The 20,527-nt window shown below is 42.8% G+C and overlaps 1 protein-coding gene across 1 annotated transcript; it reads right to left on the bottom strand.

Annotated features, from left to right (window-relative positions):
• Window positions 1-2,096: 2,096 nt before the first annotated feature.
• On the bottom strand, window positions 2,097-18,848 carry MIOS (meiosis regulator for oocyte development). Its single transcript, XM_079948160.1, has 11 exons — window positions 18,706-18,848; window positions 15,837-17,208; window positions 14,253-14,351; window positions 13,282-13,539; window positions 11,788-11,957; window positions 10,647-10,712; window positions 9,890-10,048; window positions 9,113-9,265; window positions 8,355-8,559; window positions 4,613-4,742; window positions 2,097-2,982 (listed from the first exon to the last, which is right to left on the bottom strand). Exons 2-11 carry the CDS (start codon window positions 17,131-17,133, stop codon window positions 2,886-2,888), a joined length of 2,634 nt encoding a protein of 877 aa, XP_079804286.1. The 5' UTR covers window positions 17,134-17,208; window positions 18,706-18,848; the 3' UTR covers window positions 2,097-2,885.
• Between the last annotated feature and the right edge of the window lie 1,679 nt (window positions 18,849-20,527).

The raw sequence follows: 20,527 nt of genomic DNA, 5'->3' as shown, positions 1-20,527 counted from the left end.
GTTCTTGTCTGAAGAATGATTCATACCAAATATCTGTTCTTTACAAGGTAGTTGGAATATTATTGTAAAGCAGGACTCCTGGGGGGGGGTGTCACCATAAATCAAAGCCTAATTTTTCAATGTAGATTTACTATAAAAGTAAACACTTTGAATGTTGGAGCTTCCCTGTTTACTTTTAACACCCAATACTGCCCGGTGCTGAAATCAGAACACAATACTACAAAGTCTGGTACTAGTATCTACCGGGACTATTGCAGCATCACCTCTTTGAAGGTCATGAAACATTCAGCTTAATCAAAATGGGAAGTTAAATTAAGCTTTTATTTTACAATGTCAAAAGGAGAAGCAACTGTATTAACAGAAGTAGTTAAAAACCCTCGGTCTGCAGAAACACATACACAAGCCGAAATGCCCGAGAACTGTCTTCGAGTCAGAACTAATCTATGCAGTACAGCCCCTGCATCATTGAGCACTGAGTGTTAAGATATTCATAACAGAACTTTCATGTACACAAAAGACTTTGTGCCCTCTCAAAGTCAGCAAATACAGCTGCTTTCATTTTACAAAATACTGTTAAGACAACTGGATAACACATATTAGCAGTTCCTATTTACATACTCAGTATAATTTTTTACAGAAGGGAAGGAGACACCATATTAATATCAGAGCTCTTAATACTTTGAATGTAAGGGCACAAAAATAAAGTCTATAAGTGGCTCTTAATGGCTTAAAATTCTAGATATTCTGGAAATGTATTGAAGTAAAGGTAAAGGTAAAGGTACCCCTGCCCGTACGGGCCAGTCTTGACAGACTCTGGGGTTGTGCGCCCATCTCACTTAAGAGGCCAGGGGCCAGCGCTGTCCGGAGACACTTCCGGGTCACGTGGCCAGCGTGACATTGCTGCTCTGGCGAGCCAGAGCCGCACACGGAAACGCCGTTTACCTTCCCGCTGGTAAGCGGTCCCTATTTATCTACTTGCACCCGGAGGTGCTTTCGAACTGCTAGGTTGGCAGGCGCTGGGACCGAGCAGCGGGAGCGCACCCCGCCGCAGGGATTTGAACTGCCGACCTTTCGATCGGCAAGTCCTAGGCGCTGAGGCTTTAACCCACAGCGCCACCTGCGTCCCTAAATGTATTGAAGCAACTACAAAAATACAGGAACTTAGATATTGTGATATGCATCTCAAATATTGACCAATAGTAAAAATGCAATTCTGACAGGAAGTAGACTTTGACTAAGGCAATACAACAATTTAAAAAATGGTGTACATAGAAATAAATATTTCTGCTTCCATTAAGCATTTGTTTCCCCCCTCCCCTTTTAACATCATATCTTTGTACAAAGACGGAAGCTTGGATCCAAAATGGCCTGCATGCAAGTAGAACTCTCTCCCACTTGCATCTGTGGCCAATTGTTTACCTACCCACTGCACCACATTGCCCTTCATAATGCAGTGAGAAAGTAGGCAAGAAAGCCCAGGGGCATGCACAGAATATTGTGCATGGTTCTTGCATCCAAGCCAACAGAAGATTGTCAATTAGGCAGCTATAATATAGGCCAAACAATTATTACATTGCATTGAAAATGTGCACAAAGGAAGTTCAAGTTTCTAGTTGACTAGTGAAAGTTTGAATGCAACTCATTTGCCGTGTTGCTAATTAACAGTAGAAAAAAATGTAAACTAAAATGTAACATGCACTACAGTAGGTGTGAGGAATCTTTGGCTCTCCTATCAACCCCAGTATACGTGGCCACTGATAGTGCGAGTTGTAGGTGAGCAAAATATAAAGTTCTCTACACCTGCACTAGTGTTCTATACCAGTCAGTGTATTACCATCTTCTGTATTTCATGGCAATGTTACCTTTCTATACTTTACACTATTGAAGTATATTACATACTATCCACTATCGAAATCGATAAGCTCCTTTATTTTGACATAGGCAGTTTTTTTGGAGGGGTAAAATTTATTTGCTCGTCAACATCTGATACGAGCAGCTATTGCCACAACACATATTCTATGTCGTCCACATTTTGTAAGTGAACTTTTAACTGTAATGTCTCAGGCTGTTCTTGATTGTGTATTATATGCTTGTGGTTTTCTGATGCAAATGAATGTCCTCGTGACCCAAAGCAAAATTTGGATGTATGCAATTCACACTATAGTATGTTTCGGGAATACAGGTAAGCTGTCATTTTTTTCAAAGGTTAGGTCTTTCACATCATTGAACTTAAAAAGCTTCAGATTAATTAATACCGGACTGTAGCTGTGTAACACTAATTACATTATTTTGGGATGCCCCGCAAAGCATGTTACACTGGCATTGAGCTACTACTATTTACTCATCCAAACCAAAGCAGCTCAACTCATGCTAAGATTTGTCTTAGGAGTGTCACAGAAAAGCAATGCAATGGTAGCTAAGTTATAGATGGGAGCATAAACACTTTAAAATCTAAGCTAGAAAAAATGCTGGTGGAAACATTGCATATCCAGCATGACTGTCTTTCCAAGAAGAGTTTTCAATAGTGTTTTATAGGTTCATGGAGTTACCAAAGCACAGCAAATGATGCCACTTCATCTCAGATGGAAGCCTCAAGCTCTGGACAGTGTAGTGCTGAAAGTCTTCCTGAAGGCTGCTTTGAATTTCAATGAAACCTATAAATGCCTCTTAAATGAACTGCTTCACAACCCACTGAACAAAGTCCACATGCCAAATTTGAAGAATCAAAATCAACCACACATCAAATTGCTGATGTGATAGGATGATTTATTTTTCTATTACAGGCAAGTCAACAGTAACACGTTCAGAGGTATGTGTTCGGGCTGTGAGGGAAACCTATTGGAGAAAGCCTCTCATGTGAAGGACCTTATTTAAGCTCTAATGTTTCATGGCTGGATCATCTCTGCCGGGACAAGATTCCCCGTTGTATCCAGCTGCATACATTTGCAGGAACAGGCAGAAACAGGGCATTCAGTATGGTCCCTAGATAAGAAAGAAGTAGCATTATATCACTGCAAGGCAGCCTTTTTAATTTTTTAAAAAAACAAAAAATTAATGTTTATTTTTCTCATTAAAAAAGAATAAAGCACTTTGGTATTGGTTAGAAAGAGATTACAGAATACACAAATGGTTAAAATTGTTATAAAAAAATAATCCAGAGCTGCTCATGTCTATAATCCACTCTACAAGCTACAGTTTAAAAGTGTCTCTGAAATATCTCCCCCCAATTCTTATTCTAAGCAATAAATTGAAAGCAGTGTGTTCATGCTTCAAAAGTAAAATTGATTTGATGCTAAAGATTAAAACAGTTGGAAGTGGAGGAATGCAGCTTGGAATGTAATACAAGATGATTAGCTACCACAGAATAATGTGTGTAACATCCCACCACCCATTTGAGCCTAAATGCACTGCCTGGAAACATCAATTGACTGCAGTTGGAACATTATGTTCATTCCCCGTAGAATCTTTCATGAGTGCATTGTATAGAGCTCTGGGCTACAGCTAATGTGTTGAAAGAGCTTCTAGAACAAAGGGCGATAGCTTAAAAAGGTAATATAACTGCTTTGAGGTCAATACTGAGAAAACCATATGCCTAAAATATCCTACCATGTGTCAGCTAGCATTTACTGTGATAATAATGAACAGCTTTATTATAACATCTGAGGGCATGTAGGCTACAGCAAGACAACAGAGAAAATACTTGTAAGACCCTGAGAAATAAAAAATGCCCCAAAGTTGTAGAAGTGCAAAAAAAGCAATTTAGCCTTCACATGTGTAATGAATTCACTCATGCCAACTGCATGAGTTACTAGGAAGGCATGTTTTGCAAGGCACCATATGCAACTAGTTCCAATGGAGACCTGCTGTTCAGAAGGGGGGGGGGATTCCACCAAGGGGGCACATAAATCCTTGAGCATGCCTGTTGTAGGTATTTAGACTTAGAGCAGTAGTCAACAGTGCTAGTCCAAAAGCAGAACTACAATAAGCTCCACTTGCACAATGGAACTTAACCTCTCTCTATGCCTTTGACATCTGCACTGGCAGGTTGGGAGACCTTTCAGAGAAAATTCGGAGGGTAGTAGGGGGACTGCAGGGGAAAGTGGAAGTTCCATTGTGCAAGCAGAACTCTGATCATGCCATGTTGGCTGCAATTCTTATACCGCCACTTTTTAGAGTCCAGGCAAACATTCAACATTAAACCACTCTTGAACACCACACATGAGAACAGCAGAAAGCCCTGTGTTCCCTTAGTCTTCAGAGACACTAAATTTGTCTTATGAAGCGTTCTACATTATGTGCTACCATGTTCGGTTAATGCTCAAGGTGGTGTTGGGTTTTGTAATTAAAAAAAGCTCCTTAATTCTTGTATATTTTGAGGAAATGTGAACAGACTTTCATCAAAGGTATCAAATTCATGCATATGCTTTCATTTGCTGGGTAATCTTATCATTTCAAGGGCTTTGTCTTAAATTCTCAGCGCTATTGTAGCAGAATTAGTAGTCTGGTAGTATGTGCTGGCCTACAAATCCATATAAGCAGAAGTTCTAAATAGGTGGGATGCAGTCCGGAAGAACCCATGGCTTAAGCAACACAATATTATTTGTTAACTTACCTGAACCAGCTAAGCATGTGTCCAGCATGACCACCGTGCCTACAGTTGTGACACCAGGAAAACCAGTTGTTGAACTGGGCCAATTTCTTGTCCTTGCTAAGATCCACCTTTTCATCTGACTTTGATCCTCCTATAAATAAGAAAATGTAGTCTGAATTGATTTCTATGGTAATGAGAACAGGTTGTTTAAAACCAATGGAGACAGGGTTGTATCCAATTAAGTTCAACTCAGAGGAGACTTACTGCAATTAATGTCCAATAATTTCTATGTGTCTATCCGGAGTATGACTAGGATTGGAAACAACTTTGAAATGGCACAGAAAACAAAATTACCCAGTATAATCAAAGCAACATAATAATCAGTCTCTCAAGCAGTTAACATCCCCAGGCTGAAAAGTATTAAGCCAATTTCCATAATACAGGTGAGAACTCCTCTAGATTTTTTTTTTAAAGTTTACAAATATTTGTAAATGGGAATTTCATGCAGCACAGAGCATCTTTCAAATAATGCACAAATAATCTGTACCCATTTTGATGAAAAGATCTTACACTTGGCTCCCAGCTGTGAGGGTAATCATTATCAGGGAAATAAGTGTCTCTTCAAACATTATGTTTCCTGTAAATATGAAGCACTTCTTCACAGATAAAAAGTGTCAAAAATGTAGTCATGTGTCATCACCATACTCCTCTATTTCACAGCACACAAAGCTGAGGCCAGTCGCCCTTCCCAGCATGTGTATCTGCAGGGCAACAGATGCGTGAAATTGCTATAGAGGTGGTCAGGATCCAATGAAACACATGATGAGTCCTGCATACCTAAGCCAGCTCCGGGCTTGTGTTTTGCAATGACACATGGCAAACTGATGATGAGACAGACTTGCAAAAGCAGTTTGTGATTCTGTATGCATGTTTTCTTATTTATGGCAAAATATTTAAAGATTTTCCGAGTTGACCCTAAGTAGCTCTTTGAATTCCAGACATGATTTAAGTTTTCTCATTATCTACAAAATTTTAAAATGCCTTAAAAACTCCAAGAACCATTTAGTCTGAACTTAACCCACAAGGGCCTGTTTTCTCTCTCTTTTTTTAAAAAAATAATTTTTATTAAATTTCATATTTCCAAATTAAACACATCAAATCAATTAGTCCAAATTATAACAATACATATATAATCCAATTGTTTTCCAAATTATAAATTTTTGTGGGGGGTACCCATGCTTCTTGAGTGGCAGGAGTCCAATCCTCGAATATTTGTTCTGCTTCCATATTAAGAATGATGTTTCCAGGCTCCTCTTCTCAATACTTGTCATTACTCATTTTCCTTTCCATTTTCCTCCAATATGCTCCGCAAGTGGGTTGAAAAAAACAGTCTTATTTGTATTTCTGTGTGGGCTTTGTGCTGCTCTCTCGTAAATCACTCTCCTCCAACAGTCCTTTCCGCTCGAGCGAGTAATCGCCATTTTTGTCGTTCCGATGAAATACAGTCTAGAAATTCGCTCTTTAGCTTTTCCGACCTGTTGTATAGTAAATTAGTCTTTTTGCAGGAGGGCTGCCCCTTCCAGTTCGCAATCTCCTCGAAAATAATATATCTTCGGCTCGTCCTCCCCAAGACCAACTCCAGCAACACAGGTCTCTTATCAAGTTTCCATTCTTACTGCGTCACGAGAGCCCTTCTTTCCAAATCCTTCACAGAGTTCATAATTATTCCCACACAATTCATTTTTAGTCCCATTTGCAATTAATTTCTGTGACGGATCTTCAGAGGGAGGGTTATTAATAATCACATAGAGCAAAAGAAATAAAAAGTCGTTTCCCCCCCCCCTTAGTTCCGGCATTCCAATCCACATACCATATTTGTAGTACTTTGATGTAATCTTCCATCTCAGTCCGCCTCAGTCTTCTTCCTTTCAGTGGTAAAATTGTTAGCAGATAAAAACCTCCTGCCTCTCTTGAAGCATGTGCATTATCTTTCCCAATTTTTTTTCCTTTTAAGTAACGGAACTAGTTTCGCACCTGGAAGCAGCTTCGGAGGAGTTCCGAGGCCCGCCAAGGGTTGTGCACCCAGTGCCTCACCCCCTCCTTCTTCCGAACTCGGGGGTGATTTATGGCAACAGCGGGTGAAAACGGCATCTCTCCCCCCTGGAGAGATGAAGGGAGACTGATATACTCCCCATAATCAGCCTCTAATTACCTCGTGCGAGCTGGATAGATGTTAATATCCGCCATCTTCCAAGGCGCCCCCCTAGCGGCCCCCCAAGGGCCTGTTTTCTCAGTGCCTGACTGGCACTTAAAGAAGTGGTATTCAAACAGCACCGTGAACAGCTGCAAGAGAGCATGTGGGTTAGGCAAAGGCTGCACTTAAAGATGACTTAAAGGGAAGCTACACCCCAGTATGGAACTGATTGGTTCAAAATTGGAAAAGGAGTACGACAAGGCTGTATATTGTCTCCCTGTTTATTTAACATATGCAGAATTCATCATGCGAAAGGCTGGGCTGGATGAATCCCAAGCCGAAAATAAGATTGCCGGAAGAAATACCAACAACCTCAGATATGCAGATGACACAACCTTGATGGCAGAAAGTGAGAATGAATTAAAGAACCTTTTAATGAGGGTGAAAGAGGAGAGCACAAAATATGGTCTGAAGCTCAACATCAAAAAAACTAAGATCGTGGCCACTGGTCCCATTACCTCCTGGCAAATAGAAGGGGAAGAAATTGAGGCAGTGAGAGATTACTTTCTTGTGCTCCATGATCACTGCAGATGGTGACAGCAGTCACGAAATTAAAAGACGCCTGCTTCTTGGGAGAAAAGCAATGACAAACCTAGACAGAATCTTAAAAAGCAGAGACATCACCTTGCCGACAAAAGTCCATATAGCTAAAGCTATGGTTTTCCCAGTACAGTGGTACCTCGGGTTACAGACGCTTCAGGTTACAGACTCCGCTAACCCAGAAATAGTACCTCGGGTTAAGAACTTTGCTTCAGGATGAGAACAGAAATTGCACAGTGGCAATGAGGCAGCAGCGGGAGGCCCCATTAGCTAAAGTGGTACCTCAGGTTAAGAACAGTTTCAGGTTAAGAACAGACCTCCAGAACAAATTAAGTTCTTAACCCAAGGTACCACTGTAATGATGTATAGAAGTGAGAGCTGGACCATAAAGAAGGCTGATCGCCGAAGAATTGATGCTTTTGAATTATGGTGCTGGAGGAGACTCCTGAGAGTCCCATGGACTGCAAGAAGATCAAACCTATCCATTCTTATGGAAATCAGCCCTGAGTGCTCACTGGAAGGACAGATCCTGAAGCTGAGGCTCCAATACTTTGGCCACCTCATGAGAAGAGAAAAGACCCTGATGTTGGGAAAGATGGAGGGCACAAGGAGAAGGCGATGAGAGAGGATGAGATGGACACTGTACTCGAAGCCACGAACATGAGTTTGACCAAGCTGTGGGAGCCAGTGGAAGACAGGAGTGCCTGGCATGCTCTGGTCCATGGGGTCACGAAGAGTCGTACACGACTAAACAACACACACCCCAATAAGGATGGGGCAGTTAATACAAGCAGGACAAAGCCAGTAACAAACAGCTCATTTTCAGAGAAAGTCATTCAGATGTGAACTGATGTAAAGCAGTTCAGCAAAATAAGCATTCGCAGGACTGTATTCAGTTTTCTGTACCACATAGCTAGAAGCCTATGAATAATACAATGGAGAAATTCAACAAATGGGAGGGAGCCATACCTGGACAGCTGGAAACTGGAGTGCCCATATTTATGAGACAAAGTGCACAGCGAGGAAGGGGCTTGCGGCAACCGGGACAACTTGTGACTTTGGACTTGGTCGGGGAGCCACTTACGCCATACTGACTGAATCCTCGGCCCTGATGAGGGATGGTCGAGCAGCTGTACGAAATTGACTTTCCGCAAAAATTGCAACTTACAAACACCTTGCAAATATAAAAAAGGGATATGAGGGTGATTAGATTTGCTTTTATTTATTATTAAGCAACTAGTAGATATATTGCTACCCTATAGGTTTTTCAAGCTGCACCCCTTCATACCCACCCACTGGGATGATAGGGTTATCAATGGGCCATAATAACTAAACAGAGCTTACAAGTTCAGAAGCAAAACATGTTTTAAAAAATTAAAAGCTTGTATGTTCAGGAAAGAAAAAAAGGACAGACAGGTGATATGGGGAGAGATACTGATTTTGAAAAATATAAAAATATATATGCCAATATTGGGTGGACTTTCTGTTTAGAAATAAAGGTTTGGCATTTATTTATTTTATTTATTAAATTTCTATACCACCCTTCATCCAAGGATCAAAGTTTACAATATAAAAACACAAAACAGTACCAAACAAAAACAATACTGCTCACCAGTAGTGCCTCAGACAAGCACCGTGCAAACAACTGGATCTTCCTTTTCTGCTGCTTTATGTCCATTGGCTAAATTGACTCACTACATGGCCAGAAAAATTAGAAGCACATTTACCTGGGCTAAAGGTTTTGAACTGGGATCCAGCTTGCTCCGATGAATGTCAAATTCTGCTCGCTTATGCCAAAACCGCCATGCATCCAATAGATTCCGGTAGTTCTCAATCCAATACTGAACCCTCTCATCTTTAAGCACATCGGATGGAGAACCCTAAAAAGGTAGGCATAGAGGAGACTGTTTCAAAGGTCTCCCCAAAGATGGTCTTAAACCATCATTACATTATTTTGAACACTAGCTTAAGAAATGTTGTTTTACCCATTTTAAATAGTTTTAAAGCTTGTTTATGAACACCACTTAAAATAATAATAATAATGATGATGATGATGATGATGTATTTGCCTAGCTTGCAAATAACCCCAACCCAAACTGTGGCTTTCTGTAAACCAACAAGGATGAAGGTGCATGTATCAAAAGTTGCAGTCACTTCGCTTCTCCCACCCCTGCTGCAGCCACGCTACCAAGAACTAAGTCATGAATTGCCCCACAATATCCTATCAGAATTGCTTCACAGTAGCTAACATTTGGGTAGCACAATAATGAATTGCTATTAATTAAATTTCTATACCATTCTTCCCCCGAAGATCACAGGGTGGTTGATAATATAAAAATACATCCAATACTAATGAACAAAAACAATAACCCCATGCACAGTATCATTTAATTAAATTTTGATTTATTAAATATTACATTATGCACGTTACACAAAAAATGAGTTGTATAGTATTGACATGAATTCTATAAATCAGAGATTTTGTATATAAAAAAAATACAAACCTGCAGCATACAATAACTTGCTGTTTGAACATCTCCTGTTCTATCAACATAGCTTTCCATCAAATCCACTCCATCTTTTGTGAGTCCTGTCAGAAGAATTCCTTCAAGGTTCCCAGATTCCTTCATTTCGTTTGTCAGTTTGTCAATGAACCTATTCAGCTATTTAAAATAAGAAGATTGGTCAGTGTTTTGCTCATTCCTTGAATTACATCCACACGCCTACACACACACACATATACAAATGGGGTATGGTTGGGCTCGGCTCACTGCAGAATTAAAGTCTTGATTATTATATCTAATCATCAGGATTTAGCGATAAAAGCAATAATATCCACCTTCAATGTGTACTCAATTTCAAAATATTTCCGAAAGGATACATAACAAATGCAGTGGCCTAAAAGAATCATGAATTCCAAGCAGACTCTTCTCTGTTAAATATTTACTGCCCAGATGCAGTTCATACTTGCCACGGGCAAATGCTTTACAAGACTGTACAGAGATCATTAGACGAGTCCTCAAAAGCTTGTGTCATAATAAATCTTTGGTCTTTAAGGTACAACAAGTCTCTATTAGATTTTACACTTATTTCAAATGAGTATTATACTTCAGGATGGCTATCAAATTCTTTTGGATGACAAAACTCTTTTTCCAACACCCAGAGAATAGCATGCAATATTGTGTGTGATTACTTATTCAACCCTTTATGTTATCTAGAAAGAACAAAGGAAGAAAATGATGGCAGATCTGATCATCTCACCTGAGCATCAGTTAGGAATTTACAAGCAAATGCCACTCTGTCTCGTACAGCTACATTACTTTCATACTGAAATAATACAAAACACATTAGCATTAGCCTGGAAAAAAACAGCCAGTCTCCTGAAAAAAAAGGCTCATGTTAAGTTTTATGACAATTCTATATTTACAGTTGTATAAGATGACAAATTAATAAAAACAGCCTTAGTGATTTTGAGAAAACTATTCTTTTTTTCTAGTTGCTTGCCAAGTGCAAGATATGTTGCAACTTCTCAGTTTGGTTTCCAAGCACCACTTCCCAAATCTGGGGGAGTTTTAGAAGCAGTGTACAGTGGTACCTCGGGTTAAGTACTTAATTCGTTCCGGAGTTCTGTTCTTAACCTGAAACTGTTCTTAACCTGAAGCACCGCTTTAGCTAATGGGGCCTCTTGCTGCTGCCGTGCCGCTGGAGCACGATTTCTGTTCTCATCCTGAAGCAAAGTTCTTAACCCAAGGTACTATTTCTGGGTTAGCAGAGTCTATAACCTGAAGTGTATGTAACCTGAAGCATATGTAACCCGAGGTACCACTGTACAATCAATGGCAGGGGTGCAGGCTCTACCTCTGCTGAACAAATCCTATCTCTTTGCAATATCTAAGGAAAATGTTTACATGGGACTGGGGAACCTGTGACCTCCTAGATGTTCTGGATTCCCATCCCATTCCTGTCTCTGCTCACCACTGGCCCCACTAGCTGGGACCGATGGAAGCCAGGAGTGCAGCAACATCTGGAGGACCACAAATTCTACATCCCTGCCCTTAATCTTCAGAATGGGACCTTTAATGTATTTTTGTCAAGCAAGTGAAGCTGGGATCCCACCTCAAAGTTGAGAAGTGGAATCCATCTGGGGAAATTAATTATTTAGGGTTATGTTCCACCTCTTAGATGATGGCCAATGCTCGTAAACCTGAGTTCATTATTTCCTTTTCAATAACATTTTCACAGTGGATTGTTTCACGAAAGCTGCTGAAGACCGAAGTCCTAAGCAGCCCAGGGCCAAATTTTCTAACACACAAAGAACCAGATCAAGTTCTCAGTTTTGCATCTGAATATTTGTGCCTTTGTGTATTTAGTCAACGGAGATTAGCTAACAAAAATAGCTTACCAAAACCCCATCAAAAGAACCCGATTCACTTGTTAGGAAAGCAAACATGGCACAGAGATAAGGGTTGTTGAGCTGTAACCTCAGGGTGCTGCACATTTCCCTCCACAAGGAGTTCTTTTCATCAGTATAGCCTGATAATGCCATGGCCACTACGTTGAGGTTTAGATCACCTGCACAGCGAAAATAAAGGCCACACAATAGCAAACATTTCAAGCCATTTGGTTTCCACTTCTGAAGAACATTTTGAAAATACAGTTAAAATCTTTTGTTTGGGATGACAGAGGGATCTGTACCCCCAAACTCAGCAATCAAGGTGTTCAACAAAAACAACTGCCACTGACCCTGGAACAGAACTCGCTCTGAAAGGCAGAACAAAAGATGCTGGTACAATTTATTGATTATGAGAAGAACTTGACTTCCCGATACTGGGAAAAGTAACACTACAATGGTACCTTGCTTCTCAAACTTAATCCGTTCTGGGAGTCTGTTTGACTCCCGAAACCGTTGCAGACCTGTGTATTCCTTGCTGAGTTTGTGTACAAACTTTGTATTCCTTTCTATTGTATGTTGACTGTATTTGAAGGTAGTCCTGTACATTTAAAAGCCAAAATGTTTTAGTCATGCATGTATAACTGCTGGGCGGGGTGGGATAGGGCACTTGAATAATAAAGAAGTTTTCAGTCAATTCTGAAAAAAACAAAATACCAAGGCACAGCTTCTGATTGGCTGCAGGAGCTTCCTGCAGTCAAGCAGAAGTTGCATCAGATGTTTGGCTTCCAAAAAACGTTCACAAACTGGAACACTTACTTCCTGGTTTGTGGCATTTGGGAGCTGATTTGTTCGGGAACCAAGCCATTCGAGAACCAAGGTACCACTGTACTGACATGAACTCCTCCATACACCACATTCTACTCATGCATAACTGTTTAGTTTGATCTACCATTCAGAATGGCTGATTCCAGGACATAGTGCAACATCAGATGAAGAAATGGGGGCGGGGGCGGGTTGGTACCACTGCTCCTTCAGCCTCTTCATCCATGGCAATGCTTCATCCATGGTGCAGTAGAATTGTGATGTCTATCCTTTCCTGTTACTAATGCAATTGGGTATGGGATCCAACCAGGTTTCCCCCCCCCCCCCAATATACTGTATTGAATGCAAAGATCCATGAACATATAGAAAACAGCCACTGGCTACAAACACTTGCACAGTGCTATAATCAGTGGGTTCCATTCATGCCTCCTGTTTCTGCCAATGGAAAACATTCAGATTTGGTTTGTTTTTCTCATGTTCTTTTTAACATAGGGTGTAAAACAGCCCTCCACAAACAGAAGACACCAGCTGCATCTGGCAGAGCACTTACCTGATTCAATCCTTTGTGAAGTGGAAGAGAATATGAAATCTCTATTTTCACTGATAAGCAGGATATTATTAAAGAAAATGCAACAAGGAGCAGCTCACTCTGCCAAAGTGATACCAAATCACAGCAGGTACCTTTTCCAGAAGATGCTCCTTTGTTCAATATCTGTATTGCTCTTCGAATGTCCAAGTTGAATAGAGCTACAGCAGCAGCTCGCTCCCAGTCTCCTTCCTGTTCCAAAGAGTATAAAAAGGGCTCCACATCCAGATCTGTGCCCTTCTTTATCCATCCACAAAGCTGCAAAGCCAGTGACCTCTCCTCACTCAGATATTGAATAATGTCAGCCTGTCTGTCTGATCCACTCCTGCTGTGCCTGAGGTTCTCTGTTGTTCCTAAAGAGCAATTGTTTTTTGAGTTATTTGCATACAAAGATAAATAGAAACTTAGATTCAGGAACATGTAAAGCTAAAACCAATACAGTCGTACCTCCGCTTACGTATCCCTCTGGATATGTAAACTTCGGGATGCGTAAGCGCAAACCTGGAAGTATATTTCCGGGTTTTTGCCGTGTGTGCGCAGAAGTGGTCCCTCCAGTTGCAGAAACCTTGGGATTCAACCAGAACTCTGGAACAGATCCCGTCCGCAACAGGAGGTACCACTGTATTAACGATAAAAGCATCAGTTATTGTTAATTAAGTCAGCTCTTCAGCTATTTCTTGCACCTTTGTCAAAACCTGACAAAAATTACTCATTTGGGGAGAAAGGATTTATCTATTTTTAGAAATCTGTGTACAAATAGATTAAGTTGGCTTGGGGTACTAGGAAGTCATGCAGAATGTCATGTGAACCAGAAAAGTGGTTGAGAAAACACACTCAGAAACGGCATGAGTTCAAAAGACATCAGGAAGGTTTCATTTTTGTTATCAGATGTGTTTACATTCCACCCTTCTCTGAAGAACCTCAAATTGGTGTACATCGGGCCATTAAATTTCCCACTCACATAAACCCTGCGAAGTAGGTGCAGCTGGGACTGAATAGCTGGCCAAAATCACTCATTAAAATAAAATTTAAAAATTAAGTAAGAAATCAGTCAAAATGCACTTACCCATAGAGGATTTCACGATAGATTTGATGCCTGCATAAACTAAAGAACCTTTGTTTCCTGTGCATTTCTGATCCATATCCTCAGTATACTGCTTCATAAGTATTTTCAAGTATAGGAAACTTGGCAAATTAACATTAAAATAAGATGCAGCAAAGATGATGATGATGATGATGCATTTGGTGGCTAGGAAATTCCTATACCCCACTGGGTTTGGCCCTCCTCAGTTCTTGAAGAAACGAACTACAGCTTGGATCCCAAAAGCTACTTAAGGTCCACAAAGAAAGAGCTTTTGCTATCCCAGTGGAATTTATTACCATTTCCACCCTTCAACAGCTGGTATTTGTGCCATATCATGCGGCCTGAGCACTGCCAGTAATGAGTTTTGGGTTGAAGGTCAGTGGTGACTTTGCTTTTCAGGCATAAAGTAAATTAATTAAAGTTTTTATCTAAAGTTTTTATCTAATGGCTCATTATCTAATGGGTTGGTTGAATGGGACGGCAGAACCTTTTTCTTCTAATGGTTTAAAAAATAATGCTAGATATGGTTTGGGGCAGTTTATATGAGTTTGTTCTGGTGTTGGGATTTTTTGTAACTATTGATGTTTGTTCTGTTGAACATATAAATTATTTTCTGCTGGTTGTCATAGCCTAAGGCAATAAATAAACTTCAACAGAGTAACACACATTTGGATGAAGAAGAGTAGCCTTTTAACGAAAAATCAGCCACGTGTCCTATGTAATACACAGACCATAGGTAAAGGTAAAGGGACCCCTTACCATTAGGTCCAGTCGTGGCCGACTCTGGGGTTGCAGCGCTCATCTCGCTTTATTGGCTAAGGGAGCCGGCGTACAGCTTCCGGGTCGTGCGGCCAGCATGACTAAGCCGCTTCTGGTGAACCAGAGCAGCGCACGGAAACTCCGTTTACCTTTCTGCCGGAGCGGTACCTATTTATCTACTTGCACTTTGACATGCTTTCGAACTGCTAGGTTGGCAGGAGCAGGGACCGAGCAATGGGAGCTCACCCCATCGTGGGGATTCGAACCGCCGACCTTCTGATCAGCAAGTCCTAGGCTCTGTGGTTTAACCCACAGCGCCACCCGCATCCCTACACAGACTATACTATACTACTGGTTAAATCTGCATCATGTCAGCAGAACTGTTCTGGTTCCTTAAAGGAATTGGAAAGTGGTGCATCACCCTGACCCCACCCTGCTCCATGTGCTCCCTCCTCTACCTTTCCTTCCTACTACCACTGTCTTCTTGGACACCAGTGGATCATCAATACATATTTTGCTCCTGCCAATATGCCCTAAGTCTCAAGTTTCTGTTGCTGCTTATTTCTTTCACCTCCTGTCCTACAACAAATGGACATCTTTGCAGTTGTCTGGCTCTTTTTTGCCTAGATGAAGCTTTGGCCCATCCCACCTACAGTCTTCCCAAGCAGCAGAAATAAATACATCAAAACAATGCTAAGAAGAGAATATCTCATTCATCTGTCACCAGGACAAAAGCATTGCCTAACAATGCAGCCAGCCCTCTATATTAAGACTCCTTCCCGCATACAAGAGTTTTTAAAAGGATATAGTGCAGAGTGTACCAAAGTGACTTCAGTTGTGGGTCTTCATTTCCCGCTAGCACATGGTTTCTCCAGACCTGTTCCGTGTCAAGGCCGTACCTGGATAAAGCTCTAAGACGCATTTTAGTGGCTATGTCTTTTTCCAAAGAACTAGCCTTTCCATCTTCTGTGCACTCATACAAGTGCCTCCCACATGCCCACATTAAAGAGGTAATGGGGCTCCATGCCAGAGAGATCCTTTCAAACACAGTGAAGTCAGACATAGTCCTGTTTGGAGTCACAACCACCATTCGATTTTGATTAGTGGGATGCCATGCAAAGGAAGCAATATAGTGTTCACAGGGCTGCACACTTCTTTCAATGATTGTAGGCTCAGTTTCATCCCCAATAGGTGTAGGAGTGTGCTGCATATCGTAGAGCTTGATGATGTTACTATCCCTAGTCAAAGTAGCTAGCAATCCAGTTCTCGTTGGACACCATGCTACTTTAGTTAGAGGTTTTGGTTGTTCAGTCAGGGTCAATACAGGCTTTTCAAATTTTCTAAGGTCCCATATAGCAACCTGACCTTCATAGAAGGAAGCCACACGATCATGGAAGTAGGGGTCAACTGTTACGCCCTGAACAGCCTTCGTATTCACAAACATCTTTTGGCTTGTATTCCTAAGGTCAAAGATAGCCAGGTTTCGGTGCATTCCAGCTAAAAGAAGTTTCTGATCCCGTGGAAGCCAACAGAGAGAAAGGCAAGCATCGTTCTGGCCTAATTCATAAAGTGGTTTTGTCACAACAAGTCCTGCTTCAGTGTCTCCAGATGAAAGCCTTACTTTCTCAGCAGCAACTGGAGTTTCTGGAGTGTATTTACTACTTATGTCCCAGATCAGTACTGAAAAATCAGCCCGGTGTTTATCTAGGCCTGCAGCAAGCCAATTGCTGTCCAGTGGATTCCATGCCAGAGTGTTACACTGCCGAGCATGCTTTGGAACAAATTCCTTTCCTATCAGATCCTTGGATTTTGAGTTATGATCTTGGCCAAGGCTGGTAAGGACAACTCGGCCATTGGCCTGCCCAACTGCCAGGAGACATTCAGGATCATATTTAGGATACCAAGCCACACATTTCAGATACGGAGTGTCTGAATTAATGGACAAAAGGGTAGCTGTAGTTTCTTCAGATAAACGCAGTGATCCTGCTTTGAGTTCAGAACTGACAGCAGATTCAATGTGGTAGAGGCTGAGCTCTGAGTCACAGACAACAAATCTATCAACGTGGTGTGGGGCCCACAGAATATCAGGTTTGGAGCCACTCATGTCTGCTGCTGCAAATTGATGAAAGTAGTTTAAAGTGTTGTTGGAAGACTAGAACTGTGTTCGTTCATATGGACACTGTTTTTTTTTCAAAAAAAGAAAAGAAAAAAGAATATTATAGCATGACAAGGCCGTGAATGTCTTCCAGATCTAAATGAGAATCTCTTAATAACATTCAAATTTCTCGTTCCCAAATGCAGTGGCGTAGCGTGGGGGGTGCAGGGGGTGCCGGCCGCACCGGGCGCAACATCTGGGGGGGCGCACTCGCCGCCTCCAGAGTCGCCGAAGAGCCTCGGGGCTCAGCTCCTTTGGGAGGAGGGGTCGGGCTGGGCGACCAGGGGGAGCAGCAGGCGCCAGCAAGGAGGTCCGGAGCTGGAGCCTGGCCAGGATCGCGCGCAGGACGGGGCGCAAGAGGGAGGGGAGAGTCGAGCCTGTCCCCCCCCGCGAGGACTGCTGTGAAGAGGTGGGAGGGAGAGGAGGCCCCTTGGGAGGAGCGGGCAGGTGCTGGGGCAGCAGCGCCGGGCGGGGGCCAAGGGGTGGGCGCCCCCCTGCGCGGGCATCGCCTCGCCGCCGCGGGCTTGGCTGGGCCGCCGGCCGAGGGGAAGCGCCAAACAAGGCCAGGATCCAGGCCCGCCCCACTCTCCTTATTTGGCGCCCGGTTCTGGCTCCCGGGTGGCCTCCTCCCACCTGCTCTCGCTACCAGTGGAAAGAGAGACGGAGGTGCAGCGGAACCCGCAGCCTTCGCAGGCGCCGCCCGGCCGGGGGAGGGGAGCGCGGAGGAGCCCCGCGGGGCCTGGGCCCGACCAGCCGAGCCTCCCGAATTGCGCCCCGCAGCCAGGATCTTGTGGCGAGGAAGGAGCCCAGTCTGCGCCCTCCTTCCCCACAGAGCTGCAGAGGGAAATCAAGGTTCTCCTGCTAGTTTCTCTTCTTCTCTCCCCCCCACTGCGTTGCAACCGTGCCCCCTCCTCTCGGTGCACATAGCACGATTGCAATCTCTCTCACCCCCCCCCCCCCAAGTTAAACTAATGGAGCAAGCCAGCGCCAAAGATTTGTAGAACTGTGAATACCCCAGCCCAGGCAGCAGCAAGAAGCTGGCAGCGGCGGCAGGTTAGGGGTTAGGGGCGCAAATTACTTGCCTTGCCCCGGGTTAGGGGCGCAAATTACTTGCCTCGCCCCGGGTGCTGACAACCCACGCTACGCCGCTGCCCAAATGCTTTCGGGGGAAATCGTGGAACGGGAGACTAAGACTCCAATCCCAACCCCACTTCCCTGCCACAAAGCCCCAATGAATTCAGTGGGACCAGTTTCTGAGGAGAAATGGTTAAGATTGCACTATATAACCCACTTAAATTTTTCTGCAGTTTTACCTAGGTTTTAAGTAAAATAATAATAAAAAAGTTTTACTTGAACTCCAAAGGGCGCAGCACCGCGAAGGCGCGCAGAGGCCGCCCCGTCCTCAAAGACCCCACCCCAATTCTGCAGGATGCTGAGCACTGCCGCCCCTGCGGCTCCAGAGGAAAGAGAGGCCGAGTCCGCCACCGCCCAAACCGGAGCTGTCTCGCGGGAGGGACTCACCCTGCAACCCCTCCTCTCCTGGGGTCCCGGAGTTGCGCAGTCAAAATGAAGCGAACCAGTGAAGGTATAAGATAATTGGGGGGTGGGAGTCGCCGTTTCCACTTCCGTCTTCAAGGAGACTTCCGCTTCCGGTGCGAGCGGGGAATACATCCGGTGAGGTGGGGGCGAGTCGGAGGAGGAGACCTTATGTAGAATGGATGGGTGTGGCTTTCCTGGGATTCGGTTCTTCGAGCGCGGAAGGGTTGATAAGCGGCTGCCCTTACGTGGCAAGGAGGTTGCGCAGACTGCCCGGGGTTCCACGAGGCTAAGCTGCCCGCCAGCCCGCCTGAACATCACCTTCAAACAGTGCCGGATTTACGTATAAGCTGAACCAGCTGTAGCTGAGGGCCTCTTTTGGGGCCCAAAAAAATTTAAGGGAAAAAACCTGGATGTACATTTCCAAAATATAAGATAAAAAACAAATAAAATAAAACCAGCATACAGCAACAGTGTTTTGTGTTATTTTGTTATGTGCAAATGGCTTTAGGTACCTATTAGGTCCATAAATTACCATATAGCATATATTCAACACAGAAAAACAGCGACAATTTGTTGATGACAAAGGACAGCTGGACATATAAAGGACCCCATTACCTTCAGGAGCTTAGGGCCTCATCAAACCTAAATCTGGCCCTGCTTTCAAAGCTCCCCCTTTGCAAGTGGAAGGCTTGAGCCCACCACTCTGAGATTGAGGGGATCAGGCTCTGCCAGTTTATTTATTTTTTATTAAAGATTTTCTTGGTTTACAAAAGAACATGCCTTGTCTCCCTTTTTTCAGGTTGTACAGTCTTCCTTACAAATCAGTTACATTTATTGTTAGACATTAGTGTTGTGTACAGTATAGGGTTGGGGAAGAAGAGGGGGGAGAGGAAGGCTTGGGCTGGTGAGCTTTATATTCTTTTGTATAGTGTACTTGTGGGGTTTTGTATCAGCGTTGATTGGGTAGGTTTCCTTTCTATTCGTTTATTACATTGCCTCGGCAGTGAGAGGTATTGGAGGGCAGGGTGTGGTTGGTTGGCTGCAGTGGAGTTTGTGTGCATTGGGGGGGGGGGGGAGAGGGCTTGTTTGGTCAGATAAGCCAGATTGATTTGTATGCTGATGGTGCATTCTTGTCTTGTTGGGCTGTGTATGTGATAAAAGGGAGCCATACTGGGGTGAAGGCATCCTCTTCTATTTGTCCCCGTCTCAGCTTCAGTTTATTGGTTAGTTTTTCTTTTTTTATTATTATAAATATTTAAACAAACAAAAAAACAAAAATGCACAAAAAGTAACAAAAATACAATACAAAACAAAACAAATGTAGTTTCCATTACTTATTTCCATTAACTTATTTCCCGGACCTCTTCTCACCTCCCCCTTTTGTATTCCAGTTCGAATTCTTAACTCAGCAACTTATTGTAACTTGTTATAACTTATTTTAACTTATTACTCAACCTTTACATTACAGCTGGTAACCACTTAGTTTATGTCCAACATCAATCTAACATTCATTAATTTTACAATATTTCTGCAGATAGTCTTTAAATTTCTTCCAATCTTCTTCCGCCAACTCTTTTCCCTGGTCTCGGATTCTGCCGGTCATTTCTGCCAGTCCCATATAGTCGATCATCTTCATCTGCCATTCTTCCAGAGTGGGTAGATCTTGTGTCTTCCAGTATTTTGCAATCAGTATTCTTGCTGCTGTTGTAGCATACATAAAAAAGTTCTGTCCTTCTTTGGCACCAGTTGGCCAACCATGCCCAGGAGAAAGGCCTCTGGTTTCTTCAAGAAGGTATATTTAAAT

The sequence above is a fragment of the Podarcis cretensis genome (genome assembly GCF_951804945.1).
Source record: "Podarcis cretensis genome assembly, chromosome: 12".
NCBI lineage: Eukaryota > Metazoa > Chordata > Lepidosauria > Squamata > Lacertidae > Podarcis > Podarcis cretensis.
The sequence above is the reverse complement of the archived record's forward strand: the minus strand, read 5'-3'. Positions and strand labels throughout refer to the sequence as shown.

Bases quoted from the DNA above. Each gene is read 5' to 3' on its own strand.
- MIOS (XM_079948160.1), bottom strand. From the start codon at position 17,133: ATGAGTGGCTCCAAACCTGATATTCTGTGGGCCCCACACCACGTTGAT. The intron at 11,958-13,281 runs GTACCTGCTGTG...TTCGCTGTGCAG, and splicing joins AGGAGCATCTTCTGGAAAAG to GTGATCTAAACCTCAACGTA. The intron at 10,713-11,787 runs GTAAGCTATTTT...GTATTATTTCAG, and splicing joins GTTCTTTTGATGGGGTTTTG to TATGAAAGTAATGTAGCTGT.